Consider the following 23,372-nt stretch of genomic DNA (forward strand, 5'->3'; position numbering starts at 1 on the left):
TTTATGATTTATTAATTAGCACGCCTAGGTCAAACTTTCCTATCCTACAAACTTTTTGTATTTTTGTATTAAATATATTTAATTCAACCTCTAACATTTGTTTTTTGCATTTTATTTGTCGAACACATTTTTTGGCCATTTTAAATAATTTTTTTTAAATTTTTTTTAAGTGCAATTAGGTAATGTTAGATGTATAATCTGATATCACAATTTCTATATAAGACAATTAATTAAAATAGGTGTATACAAAATTGATCAACTCTTTAGATGTTATATAGATAAATCCAATACATTAGAGTTGGATGAAATTACTCGTAAATAAACAAGTTTTATATATTTTTTCAATATATGAAAACACACATAGTAAACTCACATTTCCAACTAAACTCGTAAATACCAATCTCCAAACTATATTTTCAATAATTTTTTATTGTTTTTCTGCAACAAAATTGGGGAAAATGTTGGTAATATTTCTCATCATCTTTTATTACTTACAATGTTGAGATTTAAGCTACATATGTAATGGAGATTTCATGGATATCATTCATAGAGGTTTTGACGATTGTGTTTTTATGTGAAATAATGTGAATCATTTGTGATTTTTGTCAATTGTTTTGTATTTGAATAAGTTTGGAGTCAATTATTGTTGAAATCAGACATCAAAATGGTTGGTTAGGTTCAGTTTTCCACCATGCATGGTTTGTAGTGGTTGTGAGTTACACAAGCTTGGAGTTAGAGTTGGATTCGAGTAGAGCTGAGCTCAAGTTAGACTCAATTTACATAGAATCAAGCTCAAGCTCAAGTTCAACTAATTTCAAAAGAGTGAAGCTCGAATCGACCTTTCAGCTTAACTCATTATTAAAATGACATTGTTTTGATGTATATTAGTAAAAATGATGTTATTTTGTATCAAAATTTTTAAACTTGCGAGCTTAACAAGCTAAACATCATAAAACTCAAGTTTGAAAATACTAAACTTTTAGGTCTGAGCTCACTTGTGCTAAGCTCATTTCAAACTCATTCGAACTGAGTTTAAACTCAAATAAACTTGGTTTGAATCAAATTCTAATTAGAGTTGATGAAGGTGAAGGTTTATTGATATTTAACTAGTATGTGATGCCTATAATGGATAAACAATATTTTTTAATATTGATATTTAATATATTATTAATTAGCATGCTAATCACAGATAGAGCGACAAAGTGAACTTTACCAAGCATGCATGTTTTATTCGGTATGTGTAATGCACATAGTGAGATTTCTTTTTTTAAAATTTTCAAATCCAAGGGAGCAATTGATATTTTATCACTTTAAGGGGAATTGATATTTTACCACTTTACAGGAAATTGACATTTTCCAAATAAAATTTTTAACATAATTCTTTTTTCAAATTGTTTGTTTTTTTTAAAATAAAGTTTGATAATCGCAAATATTATGAAAATTAATTTATCGTTTGTACTTTTAGTGCAAAATTTACTTTTGGTCGCAAAAGAAAGCATGAATTACCAGTTGGGATAGAAAGATTTCCTATATAACATTATTGTAAAGTGTAAGTTACCATCCAGAACCATCATGATGCGATGACCAAGTAACCATCGATATTGAAAGAGGAACAAAAAAAATATTTCAAAACTATGTGTATTGGAAAGTTTTTGAGGAACAAAAGAAATATTTCAAAACTATGTGTATTGAAAAGTTTTTGAAGTTAAAAGAGTCTGGATTTAATAATGTATTAGCACATTATGTTTTGTTGTGAGAGATTGTCAAGTTAACACCAGCAAAGAGTTTTGGTTTAAACTGAATGATGTTGACTTTTAGTTTGACCTTTTTGAATTTGCCCTCATGATGGGACTCTAATTCAGCCATAAGACTAAAATGTAGCTATTGGTCTTTTTAGGGTCACCTAATAATAGCAAGGCAGCAAAATATGCATTAAAAATTCAAAACTCAAACAAAACCCTGAAAAGACCCACCTAGGATCTTGTTTTGAGCAATAAATTTTGTGATCACGTTTCTTCTTCGTTCTTTAGTTGGCTTAGAAAAGATGTTATCCTACCTTTTGAAGGCAAAGCCTTAGTTCCACAGGAAGCACAAACCCAGATAAAGTCTTATTTAATCATAAGAGGCTACTAAGGCTCTGTGATTGAATGTATATACATATTGGTAAAGAGAGAGCGATAAGGGTCTCCCAATATTGAGTAATATGTTTTTTATTTTACTTCATGAATGTGTGTTCCTTTTATAAAGAATGCCATGAACAACCAATGCTAATAGTACGAGCAGTCGTTCGCTTCCTCACAGTGGCAAACCAGTGTCACCTACTATGAACAGTCATTCATGGTCAAGAAAAAAGTCAAATAGGGAAAATTCAATCTTATTGGACAAGCCCAGTCCATTCATAACCTCACTCTCATCTGCTTACACTAGTTAGAGTTTGAATAAACTCTTATTGAGTGTGACCCAAAGCTCTTTATTGAGTCAGTAATGTCGAGATTTAGGTCAAATACAAACCTAAACCAAGATTGGCCTTTTGTAAGGCATTATAGCCATCTAGTTAATAGACTATCAACTAATGACTCTCGAGGTTGAGACATAGAATTGTGTCTATCTTAGTAGCTCTTTGGTATGAACTGATACGTATCAACAACTGATATGGACCAGGCTACAACCCAATCCCATTGTGGGTACAAATTCGTGTGGTTATCAATGTCGTTTAGTATTATCATGCGAGATATTTTTTCTCGTATTCGAGAGTGATGAATCTTTTATTGATTCACCATAGCTTTCATGCATATCTCAATATAATCAATCACTATCTTTATGGTTATCCTAATTATGATGGCTTGTTGGATAGTGTCAAACCACATCTATCCTCACATGAGACAGTCCAATGACCTTAAGTCAAAGGATCACATGCACTTATGTGTTAGAGGATGTGTCACATAGATACTCATATTAAAATCCTTTAGTCGGGTCAATTCGATGAATATGTCTACAACATGTATTCATATGTTACACTAATATGTCGATGAATAGTTTCAACATATGAAAATTGTCGTCACTTTTTGATATAGTGGCTCAATACTATGATAATCCCATCACCATGACAAGTGTCCTTAGTCATAATAATGTCAAGATTATAGACATTTCTAGAGTGGGCACTAAATGTGCTCGTAAGGTTTTTATAATCAGTCATCTGATTCATTCGTCACAATTGTATTATCTGATGTAGTTAATTTTTATATATAATTTTAATATCTTTTTACTTAAATTATGGCTTTGCTTTTAATAAATTATTTTGTTTGACTTAATTTTATTGTAATTACGTTAGGTGAATCAAAGAAAACAAACCAAAATTTCTCTGATCCAAAAACATTTATGTTTTGGTATGACTATTTAGCCTACCTAGGATCTACAATAATGCGAAGGATAATTGAAAATTCACATGGACATACATTAAAGAATCATAAAATTTTATTGTCTAGTGAAAAATTTTGCACCACCTATTCTCAAGGCAAATTAGTAATAAGACCATCTTTTTCCAAAATTTGAGTTGAATCCTTATTATTTCTACAAAGGATTCAAAGAGATATATGAGAAACTATTCATCCACCAAGTGGGTCATTTCATTATTTTATGGTCTTAATTGATGTATCTATATGATGGTCTCATGTTTGTTTATTACCAATTCAAAATGTTGCATTTGCTAAACTATTAACACAAATTATCAAATTAAAAACACATTTTGCAGATTATTTTATCAACTTAATACGACTAGATAATATTAGTAAATTTACATCTAAGACATTTGATGGTTATTACATGCCTATAGGGATTGAAGTTGAACATCCAGTCCCACATGTTCACATATAGGTTGAATTAGTTGAGTCTCTTATCAAACGATTTCAGGTAATTGCACATACTTTATTACTAAAAAGTCAATTACCTACTTTTATGTAGGGACGTGTTATATTACATATTGCAACATTAATTCACTTGCGATTTTCTTCTTATCATCAATAGTCTCTCTTATAATTAGTTTTTGGTCACCAACCTGATATGACTCATTTGAGAATATTTGGTTATGTTGTATATGTCCCTATTGCATCTCTTCAATGCATAAAAATATGACCCCAACGTCATTTGAAAATTTATATTAGATATAATTCACCATCTTTTATTAAATATCTAGAACCATTAATAGGTGATCATTTTACTGAACGATTTACATATTGTCATTTTGATAAGACAACATTCTCATCGTTAGGGGAAAAGAAAACATCTCTTGAAGTTAGGCATGAACTGAATTGGTATGTACCTACCATGTCTCATCCATATCCTCTTACATCCCAAAGTGAAAGTGAAGTATAGAGGATAGTGCGTTTACAAATTATTGCCAACCAAATGTCTGATACATTTGTGGATACGATAAAAGTGATAAGATCACATGTTTTAGCTGCCAACGCACCAGCATGAATTAATGTGACTATTGAATAGTCCATTCATACCATGACTGATCAATCTATTACATACCAAAAACGTGGCAAACCTGTTGGATTGAAGGATACTGTTTCTCGAAAAAGAAAAACAAATAATCAAACTGATATTAAGTATGATGTTCCTAAAATGAATGAAAAATTCACTCTCTAATATTCCTCCAAAAGAGGTTATAGTCCTTGAAGAGACTCAAGCTCTTGAACTGGTGCAAAATCTTGAAGAATAGGAAAATAATAATATTAAAATATCTTTAAATTATGCTTATACATGAGAGATATGAAACCGTGAAATGGTTATGATTGATGATATATTCTCATTTGTAGTAGCTACTGAAATTATGAATGATGATGATTTTAAACCACGTATTATGGTTGAGTGCAGAGAAAGATATGACTGATCTAAATGGGAAGAAGAAAATTGAGCAGAATTAGCTTATCTAACAAAATGTCAAATGTTTAGGTATATAGTTTCAACACCTCAAAACGTACGACCCGTTGAATATAAATGAGTATTTATAAGAAAAATAAAGTTGCTAGATATAAAGCCAAACTTGTAGCCCAAGGCGTTTCCCAAAGGCTAGGTATAGACTTTGATAAAACATATGCATCTGTGATGGATATAATCATATTTAGAAAAGTACTAGACATACGTCTAATGAACGTAGTTACTACTTATTTGTATGGAAATTTAGACATTGAAATTTATATGAAACTTTTTAAAGAATATAAATTGCCTAAAATAAAAATGGTCAATTCAAAAGGCATGAACTCAATTAAATTACAAAGATTCTTTTACAAATTAAAATAATCTAGAAGAATGTGGTACAATTGCCTCAGCAAATATTTGAAAAGTGAGGGCAATGTGAATAACCCTATATGCACATGTGCCTTTATTAAAATGTCAGAATTGAGATTTGTCATTATAACAGTTTATGTTGATGACATGAATTTAATTGAGACTTTTGAAGAGTTCTCAAAAACTACTAAATATCCGAAAAAAATTTGAGATGAAGGATTTGAGAAAAACAAAATATTGTCTCAGTGCATAGATCGAGCACAATTTAAATAGAATACTTGTTCATCAATCAATGTATATTGAAAAATTATTAAAACACTTTAATATGGATAAGATTTATCCTTTGAGCACCCTAATGGTTGTTCGATCTCTTGATCCAAAAAGGGATTTACTTCGTCTTAAAGAAGAAGATGAAAAGATACACATAGCTGAAGTACCATATCTTAATGTCATTGGAGCCTTATTATATTTAGCCTAATGTACTAGATCAGATATATCTTTTATAGTCAATTTATTGACTCGATTTAGTTTTGTACCAACTCGTTATCACTAAAACGGAATCAAATATATACTTCGTTACCTATGTGGGACTAAGGATTTGAGATTATTCTATTCTGTCAAATCCTCTAAAAAACCTAGTTTGATTACATTTAGCCCAATGCACTAGATCGAATATATCTTTTATAGTCAATTTATCAGCCCGATTTAGTTTTGTACCAACCCGTCATCACGAGAACGGAATCAAATATAAACTTCGTTACCTATGTGGGACTAAGGATTTGAGATTATTCTATTATGTCAAATCCTCTAAAAAACCTAGTTTGATTAGATATACAGACGCTGGTTATCTTTCTAACACCTATAAGACCCATTCATAGGTGAAATATATTTTTACTTATAATGACATAACAATATCCTGATGCTCCACCAAATAGACTTTGGTTGTAACATTTTTAAATCATTTAGAAATTCTAGCTCTCCATGAAGCCAGTCAAGAATGCATATAGGTACGGTCTGTCATCCATCATATCCGGAATGCATGCAGTCTTCCTTCTACAGCAGACATTCCTACTATATTATATGAAGATAATGCAGTATGTATTGCCCAAATTAGAAATGGATACATTAAAGGAGACAAAACCAAACATAGCTTGCCAAAATTGTTTTACACTCATGAGCTCCAGTAAAGTCGAAAGATTGATGTCAAACAAATACAATCCAGTGAGAATCTTGCAGATTTATTCACCAAGACATTATCAATATTAACACTTAAAAAATTAGTGTATAACATCAGTATGCAGTGACTCAACAAATAACCAAATTAATCTCACTACAAAGAGAGGGAGCATTCATCAGGGGGAGCAAAATTTTTTAAGTTTATCATATATTAGACAAAATGTGCACTGTACTCCTTTTCCCTTTACTAGGTTTTGTCTCACTAAGTTTTCTTAATAAGGTTTTTAATAAGACAGTTTAAATAATTATGTTTTTTTGCTTTAATTTTTATCCTATTGGGTTTTTTCTTAATAGAGTTAATATAATTATCTGTAAATAATATAAATCCAAAGAGGAGTGTCAAATATACAATAGACTTTCCACCATACAGTCATGCTTAAAGTGGAAATGCATTGAAGGATTTGGTGGCCACATGTGAATATAATTTTCTCACCCGGCAAAGACATGAGCCATCTGGGCAAGACAAATTGACTTTGGATCGCCTGCATTAAATGGCCTTGGAAAATTGCTTTTAACTCATGGATTGGATCTCCACCTATCTTCATTTGTAATATACACATCCTCTTCATCCAAATTATATAAAACTGTTCCTCTCCTCTCAATTATTCATCTTTCTCTCAATTAAACATTCAATTCAATTATTTTATTTTGTTTAACTTATATTTACAACAAAAACCAAATTTAAATGTCATTGGATCCATTATTGGAATAAAATGATATTAATTAATATATATTATTATGATTATAATACAACTTTCATTTCAATCGACAATAACATCTTTAGATTTGAGACAATCAAAACTTTGATATATTTGGTATTTAACATATGCGTCTAACGACATATGTTGACATTTTTCCAATGATTCATATATAATTACCCATAATTCTTTTTTTTTTTTTATTTGGGTTAGTAATCACCCATAACTCTGGCATTACAATTTAATTTTGTTTTCACCTTGGTTAAGGATTTTATTTGAATTTGAAAAAAGCAGGATATAAAGGTAAAAGGGAAAAAATTAAGCGAGTTTTAGTATTTACTTTGATTACATAAATAAATTCACACTTATATATGTTGCCAGATGATTATTTATTATTTTATTTTTAATTCAAAATTGTTTAATCATATACTAACGTATAATCAAATGAATACTTGTTTATATAATTAAAGTAAGTATACATAGTTTTATTATTATTTTTTAAGGATATTAAATAATTATCCTAAACATCAGGGGTTTAAGAAAATTGCTCAATTTTTTTGGATTTAAGTAAAATACCCCCTTTACATGAAATGACCAAATTACCCTCATATATACACAGAAAAAATTTTATATCCCCACTTATATTTTCCGTGATTCACTGTTCCCAAAATTAGAGGATTCCCCAGGCCTTCCATGAAGCAACAAGTTTCACTGAATTTTGATTTTTTGGACAAAATTTTTGATGTTTTCTAAGGACAAAAATGATGAAAAAGTTAAGTAAATCATCTCTTATTTTGTTTGAATCATTTTTATATTTAGATTTTATCAATTAGATTAGGATTTTAAAAGTTTTTAGATTAGGGTTTTTGGATTTGAACAATTGATTTTGTGGCTTAATTTTTCCTTGTTTTGGATCAATTAGGTTAAAGCTATTGTGCTTAAATAGGAATAAAATTGTTTGTCATTGAAATGGTAGTAAGAAACTGAGATTTTGACCTAAAAATTGTGTGATTTTGAAATTAGAACTTCACCTCGAGGGAGAAATATTAAAGTCGAGGAATCTTGGGTTTGAAAAATATTGCTTGGGTTGAATGACGTCATCGGGGAGAAGGGCAAATGCAATTTTCTAAATAGTGATTACATCGAGAGAGGGGAGAAATTGCAAGTTTTAGAACAGTATCCTGTGAGAGAGGGAAGAAATGTTGATTTTTTAAACAATGATACATGTGGGATCCCCCTCAACGGGGGGGGGGGGGGTGGGGAGGGGATTATGAGTTTTTAAACATTTTCAACCAATGGGAGGGAGAAATTGATACAAGGGCAAATTGATATTTTTAAATATTTAGGACTTGTGAGAGAGTGAGAAAATGTTACAGGGGCAAATTGATATTTTATCTAAATCTATGGTTTTTTGACATATAGTTTTCGAATTTTATATTCGTTTTTTCATATTTTAGATTTTTCGATGTGTAGTTTTCAAATTTCAGGTCTGTGTTCTGATTTTTGTGATTCATAGTTTTCTAACGTGCAGTTTTCAAATTTGAGGTCAATTTTTTGGTTTTTATCAATTTAAGGTTTTTCGACGTCTATTTTTTAAATTTAATGTCTGTTTTTTTATTTCTGTTATTTGTAGGATTTTCAACATGTAATTTTTGTTTTGAAAATGCCCCCTCATTTTAGGCATATTTTTTAGCACCCTTATATTTTGTCTAATTTTAAAATATCCTCTATGTTTATCTAACATTTCATTTAATACCCTCATATATTGTCTTGTATCGAAATGATCCTATATTTTATCAAAACGTTCCTGTATTTTCTTAATATTTCATTTAAAACCATAATACATTGTTTAATATTAAATTGTCTCCTATCTTTCTAGCATTTATTTAACACCCTAATATATTATCAAGTATCAAAATGTCCCTTATATTTATCTAAATTTCATTTAACACCCTTATATATTGTCGTGTATCGAAATAACACTATATTTTATCAAAATATCCCTATATTTTACTAACATTTCATTTAAAACCTTAATACATTATTCAATATCAAATGCCCCCAAATTTGTCAAACATTTCATTTAACACCCTAATATATTATCAACTATTAAAATGCCCACTTTATATAATATACGAACTTGGTTTAACAAATAAAATTAAGTTTTGGGTTAAAATTCGTATAAATATCTTATTTTCATGAAGTAATTTTTTTCGATTCAAATTTAGAAATACGAATTTTCTTTCTTCCAAACGAACCGACAATATCAAATATTGAGTAAAAAATGAAAGTGAAAATGATAATTTGAATAATGAGAGAAAGGTATGAGACTAACACTTTATATAGAATTGATAAAGAGTAATTTTGATGTTTTTAAAATGATTGGTGCATTTTCATCTGAGACTTGAAAAATAAACGTTTTTGCTTAATTTAGGGTGCGACGGGACATTTAATTTAATTTTCCTTATTTTTTAAAATTTGTAAGGGAGAGAGATGAGCAATCTTGAACAGTCTCACGATGTTATATACCACAAAAAAAATTGTCATAGGAACAAGAAAGCTAAAAGGATAACTAACTGAAGACTTGAAGGTAAAAGCTACACCAATAATCAAATGTGGCCAATTATAAAACATGCTCAGAATATTAAAACATGGAAAGTAATTTGTTGCCGCAACTTACCGAAAAAAAAAAAATTGTTGCCGCTAAATATAAGCTGACTTGAATAAAAATATCTCAATTTCAAGATGATAATACAACTTGAATATGTAAACATTTTGGTCCATAATTAGAATTTCAGCTCAGTTTGAATTATTTTCTGCTACAATCCTTTTCAAATAAAACGGGATGCTGATGAAATTAAAGATATGAAGTAACTCCATTGATATCTCATATGCATCACTCGCCTTTAGCCACCAAAGACTCAAGTTTTTGCAACCAGTTCACGTATTGGCCTTGCTCCTTTTTATGTAAGTGGAGGAGAAGGAAGTTGGTTAGACTTTCTCCGATTCCTCTGGCAACTAGATATTCCTTGAGTGCATCTTGTAACCGAGGGTCCAAAGTGCTGCAATTAACAAGACACGTGATTAAGAACTGAAATGAAACTCCGAACAATATAATAGAAAACGATGTTTGAACGACAAAAAAAAGTTGTCTTATGAGTTACAGAAACCAAAACAAGCGTGAAGTGATTATAACATGGCTGGGTCAGTCATTACACTGAGAGAGAAAAGTTTCATGTCTGCAGTGGCATTAAAGAAAGAAATCCAAAAGGAGGAATTCATACAAGTATATATATCCTTGAAAAGATTTATTCATTTCTTGTTTAGATGTCTCCACTTAGTATCTATAGCAGTTGATTTTCATTTAATTTATGACAAAGATTAAAAAATGATGAAAACCATTAGGTGTAATTAATAAGAAATAGCAATTCTTCCCCTCTACTACTACAGCCCGTATCTTCAATACACCCTTATACAGACAAGCACGGAAAGGACATCCAATCAAAATTGATTTATTATATGTGGGCCACAAATTTATGAGATGTGCAAGAGAGAAAACATTAGTATTGGAATAATATACATTATTTGACTTATACCAGTGATGAGAAGTTGTGTAGTTTCTTTGCAAACCCAATATATTTTGTGGGCTTAATTGCCTCTCAAACCATGATGCAGCAAGCTCTATTTATCCTCTCAAAGAATCCAATATCAATACTAACAAAATTAGATACGATTTAACTCTATTAGCATAAAATTGATAAAAAATTATCTACTTAAGCAGTTAACATCCCTCTCCTCTAACCATGGCAAAGGAATCAAAATGTGTTCGAATTCAAGGTCCATACTACATAAATAAAAAAAAGTCATAAAATAGATCAAAAAAATGTAAATTACAAAGACAAGCAAAGGAAAAAAAAAGAAGAGGCAGAGGAGTTGACAAAAACCAAGCAAACCTACCCAATTTAGTGTGGAAAATTACATCCATAGAGAAATAAATAAATAAAAAGGAAGCTAATGAAAGAGATAGGGGAAAAAGGGAAACCAAAGCCAGTTGTAATCTAGGTACCATTATCCATGTTAACCTGATTTTCAGTACAAAGGTGTACAAAAGTTACCATTCTGATGGGAGACATTTAAATTCTTAATTACTACAACAAATTCATCTTTAGGGCATAACAGGGCATGAACCATCCCAGCTAGATGCTATGGATTACATGCATGAAACTTTCTCTTGAAAAGTTTTTCATTCAACCATATAGCCATACCAAACTTGTGCCTTCACCATGTGAACAACATTAAAAGACAAACTCTTTATTCTAATTCCTAAGAGGTTTCCTTTGAATTGGCCATTGTTGAAGATGGCAAAATCACACCAGAAACATCTCACTTAATAATTTCCTAAAACAATGTATAGCATTAAGCTTAAGAAAACCCAATTGTATCCCAGCAAGGCCTCTTTTATTGAGCAACGTAGGGCAGTGGAACAAGCATGGGTTTAAGTGGAACAAGAGAAAAATCAAACAAAGAACATTTTTGCAGTGTTTTCATCTTAAACAGTTTTTCTTTAAATCACATCATATAATTTATTTATTATTTAGCCTTAGTGAGTGAAGATACCAGTTAACACTACAGATAAACGACAAAGTAAGCTTATTCAGGTCACGAAAATTTACGCTAGTTCTGTTTAAAACACACAAAGAAAAAAAAAAAAACCTGAATAAAGGGCCTCTGTAGACTGAAGGATGAGGACAATATGCAGATTCGAGATAGCATGCATTATGGATGTCAAACTCAGATCTGCCATTATCCATCTCACTAACTCCACAATCAAACTGCAAAATTGAGCTCAACCCTTGCTTTTTTACACATACTTTCATCAAAACTTCCCTTGGAAAAATACCCTCTCTCACGAAGGTCTCCTGCCCCAGCATAGCTGAAACTGCAATTTCATCTCCTGATTCAAATTTCCTCCGCAAAACCACATCTTGGGACAGCGGTGCATCATATTCCAGTATAAAACCCCCCAAGGGACCATTTTGAATGTCCTGCAGATACATTGACAAACATATAATCAGAAAACGTTCATAAATTTCTCAAATTCATTTACAAGAGACACAACAGTTTCACATGTAGTAACTAGATAGTCCAAGTCCAAGGTTAAAATGTAGAAGGCAGAGCCAAGTTGAGCATGACAAAATTACCACCACGACATCAATGAAAGAATCTTGCATACGAATTTATTTTTCCTACATTTGTAATAAACTCCATATAAGTCAAAATTCTAACCATCAGAAGGAAGTCTTTCCCACTTAAATAACTAAGAAGTAATTAGGGTAATTATCTGAACCTTCATCATAAAAGACCACAAATACTGAGATTTGTTTCAAACAACTTCATCTGTCACTTGTCAGATACCTGAAATTTGACATTAAAATTATAAGAAATCCATTTTTACATGAGGTACACTAGATATTTATGCTTCATTTAGAACATAAATTTTTAGCATCATAAAAATGCCCTCTCATTTAACCCACATGAAACGTTTCAATTCAGTTATTAGGTAAGATATTTATAATTATCATCGCACAAAAAAAATAGTGAATCCCATCGTCAAAATAACGAAATGGGAAAGGATTTTAAGAATAAAATAAGACAACCTGAAAGCGTTCGGAGGAGAGCTCGTGGGTAATCTCAGACTGCAAGCGTTTGAGCAAACTTAAATCCTCAAGAGCCTTACGGCCTTTACTCAATATCCTCGTTGCTCTTCCCATTTTCACTCCCTACTTACCTATTTTGCAACTTAATGTTTCCCTGACTTCAAGTTCAAGATTTCCTATCTTCCCTAACGAGTTTTTGTGACTGCTGTTATCATTTTGATTTTAATTAAAATAAAAATATTTATGATTTTAAATTTTAATTTATGAAATTATTTAAAATACCCGTTTTGTTTTGCCCAAACAAATTTAACACACCTTTTATTGATTATACCGATACAATTAAGGGGACGTTTGATTTGGGTAATATTTTATTACCAAAATAGAAAAATTACCTTGAAGATAAATTACTTAGAAAATTACTAGGTATAAATGATTACTATATTTGATAAAATTTGATAGGTATAAATAATTATTTCATTTGGTTAAAGATAATAAAAGATTACTAGTAAATTATTTTACTTAAATACCCTTGAATATAATTATTTTTAAATATTTTTTATATTATTTGTCGTATTAATTAAAAATAAATTTATTTTTGTCTCAAAAAATTAATAAATAATAATATAATTATAATAAAATCAAGATTACCTTGGTAATCTTTAAATACTTAAAGTGAAGGTGGTAATCAGATTACCACCTATATTATCTGTCACGTCAGCATTGGTAATAGAAGATTACTATAATCTCTTATTACCGATGAACCAAACAAGGGAATAAAAAATAAATTACTAAGGAAATCTTAAAAAACTCAAACCAAACGCCCCCTAAGATAACAATTTAATTCCTATTTAACTTGTCTCAAAAACTTTAGTCTTTTAAACATTTATTTCAATATTTTATCTAAAATTTAATTAAAAAATAAATTAACAAGAAAAATAATTGTAAGTGGATGGAAATTATTTATTAGTTATAATAAGAAAAGATATGTGTGTAAAATTATTTATTTTGTTGGAAAATGATATATTTTTTTTTAGTAGAAAGTTTAGAAGTGAAAAACCTATTAAGTGTAGAGGTGAACGGATTTGGGTACACTATAAAATTTATAGGAATCAAAACTAGAACAGAAACTGATCAATTCCTTAAAATCGAGATCAAAACCTGAAACTTGTACGATTAATTCCTACCAACCTTGTAGATTTTGGATAGGTTTCAGTTTCTACCTAAACTTTCTCTTTCTCTCTCTCTATATATATGGAGTCATAAAGGAGACAGTGACTTAGATTTGTATTTTATTATTGTTGATTAATTGCTTTTAGTATCAAGTTTATTTAGATTGTTATAGGGTAGTAGCAAGGTAACCGTTGTAAGTCCTTTAGAAACAATTATAGTAGGGAATAAAACAATTAATTAAACTGTAATAAAACACCTACATAGATTTAGGTTAACTCTAAGTTTTAATACCAATAAAAAACAAGTCATTCAACATAAAAAATTAAGTATAAATCAAAATGAGATCAATAATCAATCAAATCAAAACATTAATTTGTACAAAAATAAACAAATAATCAAATAAGAAAATCTCCAACTTCACATAGACAAATGGAATATATTCAGAATAAATTTAACAAATGTATACAAAGAATCAAAATCATATATCTTAAATAGAGTTAATCCTCTAAATCAATTAAAATATCCAATTAGGATAGAAGAAAAAACAATTAAAACAAACAGTTCTTTTTAAACAACAAGATTAATAACAAAATAAATGGTTATGAAATATAAAAAAAGTTACAATTACCTCCATATAGGATTCGTACAAATTAGAATTAAACCATTGAGTATGGAAGGAATGAATATAACAATTTTAATATGTTTAAGAGATTCAAGACTTAGTAATTTTAAATATTCACTTTTAGGAACCGTTGAATCAAACATATCCAATGGACCAACATATTTCAGTTGCTACTCAAATTATACAATCTGTCTAGATAACCAAAATATTTTAGATGTTTTAACTCTAAATATCCAAACATTTAATTATAACTTTAAATCAGGATCAATAGCAATAATTTGTATTTATAAAGTTCAATACAAAGTAATGCAATTTGCCTTTAAATTTAGAGCTATTAGGCATGACCTAAAATGACACACAATTTTGTTCCAAGTAGATTTAACTAGGTCAAATATTACAATACTAAAAACCATAAGTTGAGATTAAATTACTCTACTTGAAGACTAGGGTTTAGATAGAGTAGTTACACCCTTCAACCAAAGAACAACAGAAGATCTCCCAGACTAATTCATAATACAAAAATAGATACTATTGTTGAAAAGCCAAACGAAAGTGCAATAATTAGGTTTAACAAACTGCCAAGAATAAGTATTGATAATGTTCAAACTTCATTCTAAAGATTAAAAATAAAACAAACTTATAAACTACAAATATTTTCATGTTCTTCAATTCAAGATCTAGTCCAATAAGAACAAATATCCAAAGAGTAAATAATTGTTCAAACATTTGAAGACCTTACTATTCTATCCAAACACCCTCACAAGGTGATGATGAAGAGGTTTCACAAAGAATGTCTCCAACTCATTTTCAGATAATTGATTCTTTTGAAAATATACCAGAATTAAATGTGATAGAAAAATTTGAAATAAACAAATAATTATTAAGAAAAGAATTTTATTCTAAAACAAATAAATTCAAAACAAAACAATTTTTCAAAACATATACCAATGAATAAAGAGATCCCCAATTAACAATTTTTCAAAATATTATAATTATTTAGAAGAAAATTAAATACATATACTTTTTCTTTCAATGGTTATGTAATAATGAAACAATTAATGTACAAGAAAAAAATATGGAAAATCTTAAAAAAGGTAAAAAAAATAAAAAAATTTAGAATTAATACATCTCTCATTAGAAGAAATTTCAATACTCTATAAAGGGGTAGCGTTAACTGCAACCTCATTCAAAATAAAAGAGAACTTAGACAAAATTGCTAGAAATGACATAAAAAATATTATATAACAAAATAATTATACAAACCACTATTTAGAAACAATATGATACCAATTAAACAAAATTGAATATGTTGTCAATCAGCCAGTTACTAGAATCATAGATAAAAAATCAAAACCTTTAAAAATAAAAACCCATAGACCTTTGTTTAACTCATATGAGATTCCAAAAAATTTTTCAAAAGAACTTTCAAACAAAGATGAATTTGTCTAATAAATAAATAGAAAACTTAACTAAATAGGATTAGAAATTTCAAGTTCAAATTTAATTGCCCCTAACACACCTCAATTTGTCACATGCAAAATAGTTGACTTTATAGAACAAACAGATTTGTCAGAAGAAATTTCAGAAAATAATCAACTCCATCTAAAGATAATTCATTGCAAGTAAATAAAATGAATTAGGAAAAAAACCCCAAAAAATATATTATCCAAGAGCTTCTACCCTAGATCTTGTGTTAGAAGAATCACCATTAATTCAACAAAAAAAATACAATACTAATTCAATTTATGAGTGGAATATAGATGAAATGTATGATTACAATATCATTACAATATTATAACAAATGACAATGGTAAGTAATGCCTATAGAACAAAACTTAATTCATCAGACAAGCCCATTTGTTAATTGTTGGCTTAATCGGCTATCCAAAAGCTTGGTGGGACAATCATCTCAAAAAAGAACAATAAAATTTGATATTAAATGCCATAAAAGTTGATGACAATGGAACCACAATTTTAGATGATGAAAGAAAAACTATCCAAGATATAGGAAATACTTTAATATTTGCAATCACCTGTCGTTATTATAGGTGGTATAAGGAGGAGAAAAAGTTAGAAAAAAAATTAGAAAACAATACGATAGAATTATACATTATGATTATTTAACTTATGGACAATTACATACCTTACAAACAATAGACGTGCTAAAGAAGTGGAAAACAAGGTCATACTTCCAAATATTATCGATTAAACAAGAATATTAAATTATTAGAATTAGAAGAAGAAATTTTAACCAAAAAAAAAAATGCTAATGATAGAATCCTCTGAAAAGGAAACCCTAAATTCAAGTATCCAAATAGATGAAATAGAAGACTCAAGTGAAAATGAAAAAAGATAAAAATTTTCTATTAGAAATTGTAAACAAAATTGAAGACCCAAACCTTTGAAAAGAATATTTAGAAAAATTAAAATCAACAATCAGCAAACCCATAATGAAAATAAAAATTCATAAAACTTACAGTTTTAAAGACATTTAAGACAAATTTGAAAAACATGGTAAAAAGAAACAACATTAGAAGATTTGACAAGAGAAATCTAATAGATTAAATTTGAAATCAAAGAATTAAAAGAACAATGAATAATTAACACACTAAGAAAAGGAAAAGAGAAAGAAGAAACTAAATCTGAACCAAAAGATAAAAAAACCCAAGAAGATTTTCTAAACTTGTTTGCAATAATATCATATAAAAAATGACATGTAAGAGTAAAAATTGTAATAAGTGATGAATTTATTCTAAACACAATTGCTCTGTTTGATACAGGAGCAAATTTAAATTGTATTCAAGAAGGATTAATTCCCACAAAATACTACTAAAAGACTCTTGAATCAAAAAGATTAGTCAATGGTTCAAAACTCTATATCAAATATTAATTAATAGATGTAAAAGTATGTAATAAAGGTGTTTGCCTCAAAACAACTTTTGTCCTCACAAAAGATTTATTAAGAACAATGATTTTAGAAACACCTTAATACAACGATTCATAGGTGAAGAAATTGGAATAAAAACAACTATAATGGAAGAAGAAATCATTTTTGAATTTATTCATAAACTAATAAAATAAAACCTTAACATACCGCAAGAAATATCCACCCAAAAAAAGAAGTAAATAATATTATACAAAATAAAGAAAAACATGTACAGTATCTCAAAGATGAATTAAAACAACAAAGAATTGAAGATCAACTCCAAAGAAAAGAAATCTAAACAAAAATTTCAAATTTAAAAAATGAAATAGAAAATCAAATATGCTCAAATGTCTCAAATGCTTTCTTGAAGAGAAAGAAATATATCATAGGATTACCTTAAACAAATTCTTTTAATAAAAAAATATCCCAACAAAAGCAAGGCCAATTCAAATGAATGTTGAATTAGAAGAACACTGTAAAAAGGAAATCAATGATTTATTACGAAAGAAATCAATAAGACCAAGAAAATCTCAATGGAGTTGTTCAGCCTTTTATGTACAAAAAAATGTTGAATTAGAAAGAGGAGTTCCAAGATTAGTCATAAATTACAAACTTTTAAACAAAACTTTAAAATAGAATAGATGCCCAATACCAAATAAAAAAAAATCTGTTACAAAAATTATGCAATGCTAAAATATTGTCAAATTTTGACATGAAATCTGAATTCTGACAAACACAAATTGACCAAAAGGATAGACACAAAACTATATTCATAGTACCATTTGGACAATGTGAATGGAATGGACTGCTCCATCAAAATTTCAAAGAATAATAAATGAAATTTTCAATTTCTATTCAAAATTTTTAATAGCATACATAGATGATATTTTAATATTTTCATTTGACATAGACTAATATTTTAAACACATTAGAACATTCATCCATATAGATAAACAAAATGGATTAGTCATGTCAAAAACAAAAATAAGTTTATTTCAAACAGACATAAGATTTTTAGGACATAACATATACAATGGTACAATAATACCCACCAAAACATCAATAGAATTTGGAAATAAATTTTCTAATCAAATAACTAACAAAAATCAGTTACAAAGATTTTTAAGAAGTCTCAATCATGTTATGGCTTTTTATCCCAAATTAAGTCAATTTGCAAACTTTTATATGAACAATTAAAGAAGAATCCAAAACCTTGGACATATAATATTCATGCTGATATAACCAAACAAATCAAGAAACAAATTATCCAATTGTCGTGTCTTCGCATAACTGACCTACAAACATTTAAAATTGTAGAACAAATGCCTCGAATATAGGTTATTGAGGAATTCTAAAACAATTAAAAGATGACAAGGAACTAATAGTTCAATTTGCGTCAAAAGGTTGAAATCCAACCTAACAAAATTATTCTACTATCAAAAAAGAGATTTTATCCATTGTTTTGTGCATTTCAAAATTCCAAAGTGATTTATTAAATCAATAATTTTTTTTTTTTTGTGAATTGATTGTAAAGCTGCAAAAAATATTTTACAAAAAGATGTTCAAAATGTTACATCAAAACAAATTTTTGGAGGATGGCAAGTTATTTTGTGTGTTTTTGATTTCAAAATTGAACATATCAAAAGAGAAATTAATTTCCTATCTGACTTTCTCATCAGGGAATTTCTTCAAGGGAGATATCACCATGCCACCCAAAAGTTCATCAACCCGAAAACAATCAAAAGCATCATATGCCCAAAATTTCCAAAATGCCAAAACCTAATTTGAAATTGTTTCTCAAGAAGAAACATAAAAGAAAAATCAAAAACAAAAAGGCATTACCTCATCCAACTCTCCTTCGAGCTCCAAAGATCCAAAAATTCAAGCTTGGATAGAATCTCTCTAGCAAACTCCAAAAATGGCCTTGACCATTGTTCAAGAAAGAAATTTTGAAGCAAGAAAAGAAGAAATCCTAGAACAATTCCTTAAAATTGTTCTTGAGCATCCAAATATTTTTTCAAAATTTGAAAATATTGAAAAAATTTCTTATAAAGACTTGAAAAAAATAGCTGAAATTGCTCTTTCCAAAAATAAAGAAATTGAAATAGTTGCAATTCTTCTAAAAACCTTGAGACTAGGATAAAAATATTTTTCAAAAGAAGCTTCAGCCACCGTCCTGATCTTAGAGGATGAATTTCAAATTGAAGATCCAAAAGTTTTAATAAAAAATATTTTACCAAAATGATTTCATTATATCATGAGTGATTTAAGAAAAATACAAAAATTTTATGAATTCATTTTACTCAATTCTTACTCTTGTGAATTCAAACATCATCAAAGTAAAAAGGATCTAAATTTCATAACTCATTCGACACTACATTTCATGAAAGTCTTCAGTCATTATGATTAGGTTAAAAATCTTTTAAAACTAAAGAAATTTTTTCAAATGTTCGACCTTCCTGTTTATACATATTAGGACTACCAAAATGCATGGTTCCATGTCATGCTCTATCAAAATGATCAATTTAGGCACTCTTAGATATCTACTTAAAAAAACTCAATTTTCAAATTTCCATTCTGATTTATCTATTAGTGGAGATTATTTGGCCTAACGCCAGAAATCTTTCCATAAATTTTCTAAGAATCTTATAAAATTTTCAAATCAAATTTCAAATGCCCTCAGAGAGAAGCTCATTTCCAACCAACTCTCCATTTCTCATCAAGATTCCATCTCTCATGGATTCTTCCATGGGATTATAAGATTGTTGAATTAAACACCCAAGTTGCCCAATTGCTAAGAAAATTCAAAGTTAAATAGTGGGAAAAACATGACCATTCCTAAGTAACCAAAGAAAAAAATTTAATTGTATTTGTCAAATACCCCTTAAATGACAATTGTAATCACCCCAAAAATTGCATGGCTTTTGCAAAGCAAATCAATAGCTTCATCTCCTTAGCTAAAGCCAAATCAAAAGAAGTACTCAACTTTCAACTCAAAAATTTGTTGTCCCAATTACAAGATGACGAAAAATCAAACAATAGAAGTTCAAATTCATCAATCAATTATGCCCAAAGCAATGAGGATGATTGTTATGGAATCCTCTAATATTTTCAAGATGATTCAATCAAGACAAATTTTCCAAAAAGCCATTGGCTCAAGACATTGGTGCAAGAAATTGTTCAATCAAGATATCAAGTTAAGAATCCTTGTGGATTCCCAAAATTTTGAGGAATATTTAGCATTGCAAAATCTTTGCAAAAATCCTTTACCATTTGAACTCATTTAAGCATTACCCATTAGGTCAAAATCTTTTGTAAAATTATTCAAAGAAGGTGACGACCACCTAGCTCACCTACAAGCAAAAGTAAGCAAGATTTCATGAAAAAAAAAACATGTTTCATGAAGAAAATTAAAACATGATTATAAAGTCAACAATTGCACGCTCAAAGTAAAAAACATTATGCTTCTGCAAAAGTTCCTAAGTATTCAAATGATTCTCTACCATCCACGTCCAATTTTTAAAAGAAGAGATTACAAAAATCTATTCTTACAAATTCGCTTGCAAAAATGCTCAATTATTCTTGCGAACCTACAAAACTCTACAAAGTTACTTAATAATTTCTTCATAGTTACAAGATTCCTTTGCAAAGTTGAAATTTTCTACAAGGTTGTAAAGATTCATCCAATCTTCAATTATTGCTACGAGGAATTCAAGAATGGTGATCATGATGTTTTTTTAATAGTTCAAAAATTTTGTAGTATAAATCAATGTATGTTCTTGGATGAGAACCAAGTCCTTTGTAATCAATAAGAAAGAAAATTCTCTCAAAAGTTTTCTCGTCTAGATTTTGAAGAATTTTGATTAGCAAGTTGTAAGTATTAAAATTCTCAAAGTTCCAAAGTTTAATTTTGTTTTTAATATTTCAATTATATTGCATTGCATCAATCAATTTCAAAATTAAGAATTCTATTTTCATATATGCTTGTTTTGTTCCTACTGAAACGATCTTTGTTTGTTGGCTCTGATACTAATAAGCAAGGATCATTTCAGAAGGAATAAAACAAATATATATGAAAATAGAATTCTTAATTTTGAAATTGATTGATGCAATACAATACAATTGAAATATTGAAAACAAAATTAAACTTTGAAACTTGGAGAATTTCAATACTTACTACTTGCTAATCCAAAATCTACATACATTGACTTATACTACAAATTTTTTGAACTATTGAAAAAACATCATGATCACCATTCTTGAATTCCTTGCAAGAATAATTGAAGCTTGGATGAATCTTTGCAGCCTTTCAGAAAATTTCAACTTTGTAGAGGAATCTTGCATCTTTAAAAAGTTATTAAGTAGCTTTGTAGAGTTTTGTAGGTTTGTAAGAATAATTAAACATCTTTATAGGCGAATATGTCAAAATAGATTTTTGTAATCTCTTCTTTTAAAAATTGGCCACAAATGGCATAACATCATTTGAACACTTGGGAGCTTTTGTAGAAGCATACTATTTTTTACTTTGAGCATGCAATTGTGATTTTGATAGTCATGTTTTAGTTTTCTTCATATATATATATATATATTGAAAACCAAATTCTTGTTATATTGATCATTTTAACACAATTTGTTGTGAAATGCTATATTGAATATGAAGTTTTTAAATTTATGTTGTAAAATGTCTAATACTTGTTAAATGTGTCAATACTAACCAATTTTCAAAATTAGTTTAGTTTCAAGTCTATAACAATAACAATTAACAAGAACAATTAGCTTCAAATGTTAACTACAAAAATCTCAAAATAAAAACAGTATATAGTATGATAAACAATTCTTGGCTACCCAAATATATATAACAGTTCACGATGATGACATGACAAACTTTATTCAACAAGCTAATTTGGCTTTTGCATATTTCAATTTACACAAATAAGTTCTTATCAAATCATTTATTTTGTTATTGACATCAATAGGAAGTTAAATATATTTGAATTATTGAAAATTAGTTTGCCTTTTATTTTTACTTGAATAATCCAAAGGCTTAGAAGTGATTATATTAAAACATTTCCCAACCAACTTAACAATGAATAAACAATCTTGAATTCACATATATGCATTAACCATTACAATCATTGAAGAAACAAGGAAACATGTGAAGAATCAAATGGTGCATGAATGGTAACAATCATTCATTCTCTTGTCTAATTACACAACAAAGAACTTTATTAGAATTTGACTGTTTAGAAAAAAATATGTTGAAGAATGAACAAGTTTAGGTTAAAGCCAATTGATTTATACATTTGTAATAATGTAATTTGTTTATTTATTAATAAAAGAATTCTATAATTGTTCATGATAATGTTTCACAAAATATGTTTGTACGAATAATATGCTCTTAGAATGGTAAAACCGTGACAGAGGGATCAGATAATTGATCATGGGAATTCTATAAACATATTAGATGACCATTCTAAAAACGTTTGTAATCCTAATATTATTATGACTAAAGACACAAGTAATAGTAATAAGATTATCATTATGTTAAGCAATCTCACCGAAAAGTGACAATAGTTTTCACGAGTCAAAGCTGTTAGCTGGCAGTTTGATACAACACATGGGTGCATGTTGTGGACGTGCTCATTGAATTAACCTAACAAGAGGATTTTCATATAGATGGTTGCTTTTGTTGTAGGGAATTTGTAGCCTTCGAGTAGTAGAATAATGATTAAAAATTTAATGAACAAACAAACATATCACAAGAAACCCAT

At 28.7% G+C, this 23,372-nt stretch overlaps 1 protein-coding gene across 2 annotated transcripts; it reads right to left on the reverse strand.

Annotated features, from left to right (window-relative positions):
• Positions 1–9,920: 9,920 nt before the first annotated feature.
• LOC123197408 lies at positions 9,921–13,099 on the reverse strand. 2 transcript variants are annotated; one of them, XM_044611707.1, is made up of 3 exons: positions 12,884–13,099; positions 11,940–12,271; positions 9,921–10,288 (listed from the first exon to the last, which is right to left on the reverse strand). In XM_044611707.1, the coding sequence occupies exons 1-3, from the start codon at positions 12,995–12,997 to the stop codon at positions 10,123–10,125; spliced, it is 612 nt and encodes a 203-aa protein (XP_044467642.1). In that variant the 5' UTR covers positions 12,998–13,099; the 3' UTR covers positions 9,921–10,122. The 2 variants fall into 2 exon arrangements, with proteins under 2 accessions (XP_044467642.1, XP_044467643.1); XM_044611708.1 differs by lacking the exon at positions 12,884–13,099 and adding an exon at positions 12,574–12,633.
• Positions 13,100–23,372: the final 10,273 nt, after the last annotated feature.

The sequence above is a fragment of the Mangifera indica genome, chromosome 15 (assembly GCF_011075055.1).
Source record: "Mangifera indica cultivar Alphonso chromosome 15, CATAS_Mindica_2.1, whole genome shotgun sequence".
NCBI lineage: Eukaryota > Viridiplantae > Streptophyta > Magnoliopsida > Sapindales > Anacardiaceae > Mangifera > Mangifera indica.

Bases quoted from the DNA above. Each gene is read 5' to 3' on its own strand.
- LOC123197408 (XM_044611707.1), bottom strand. From the start codon at position 12,997: ATGGGAAGAGCAACGAGGATATTGAGTAAAGGCCGTAAGGCTCTTGAG. The intron at 12,272-12,883 runs GTTGTCTTATTT...ATGTATCTGCAG, and splicing joins TCTCCTCCGAACGCTTTCAG to GACATTCAAAATGGTCCCTT. The intron at 10,289-11,939 runs GTTTTTTTTTTT...TGTTAATTGCAG, and splicing joins TACAGAGGCCCTTTATTCAG to CACTTTGGACCCTCGGTTAC.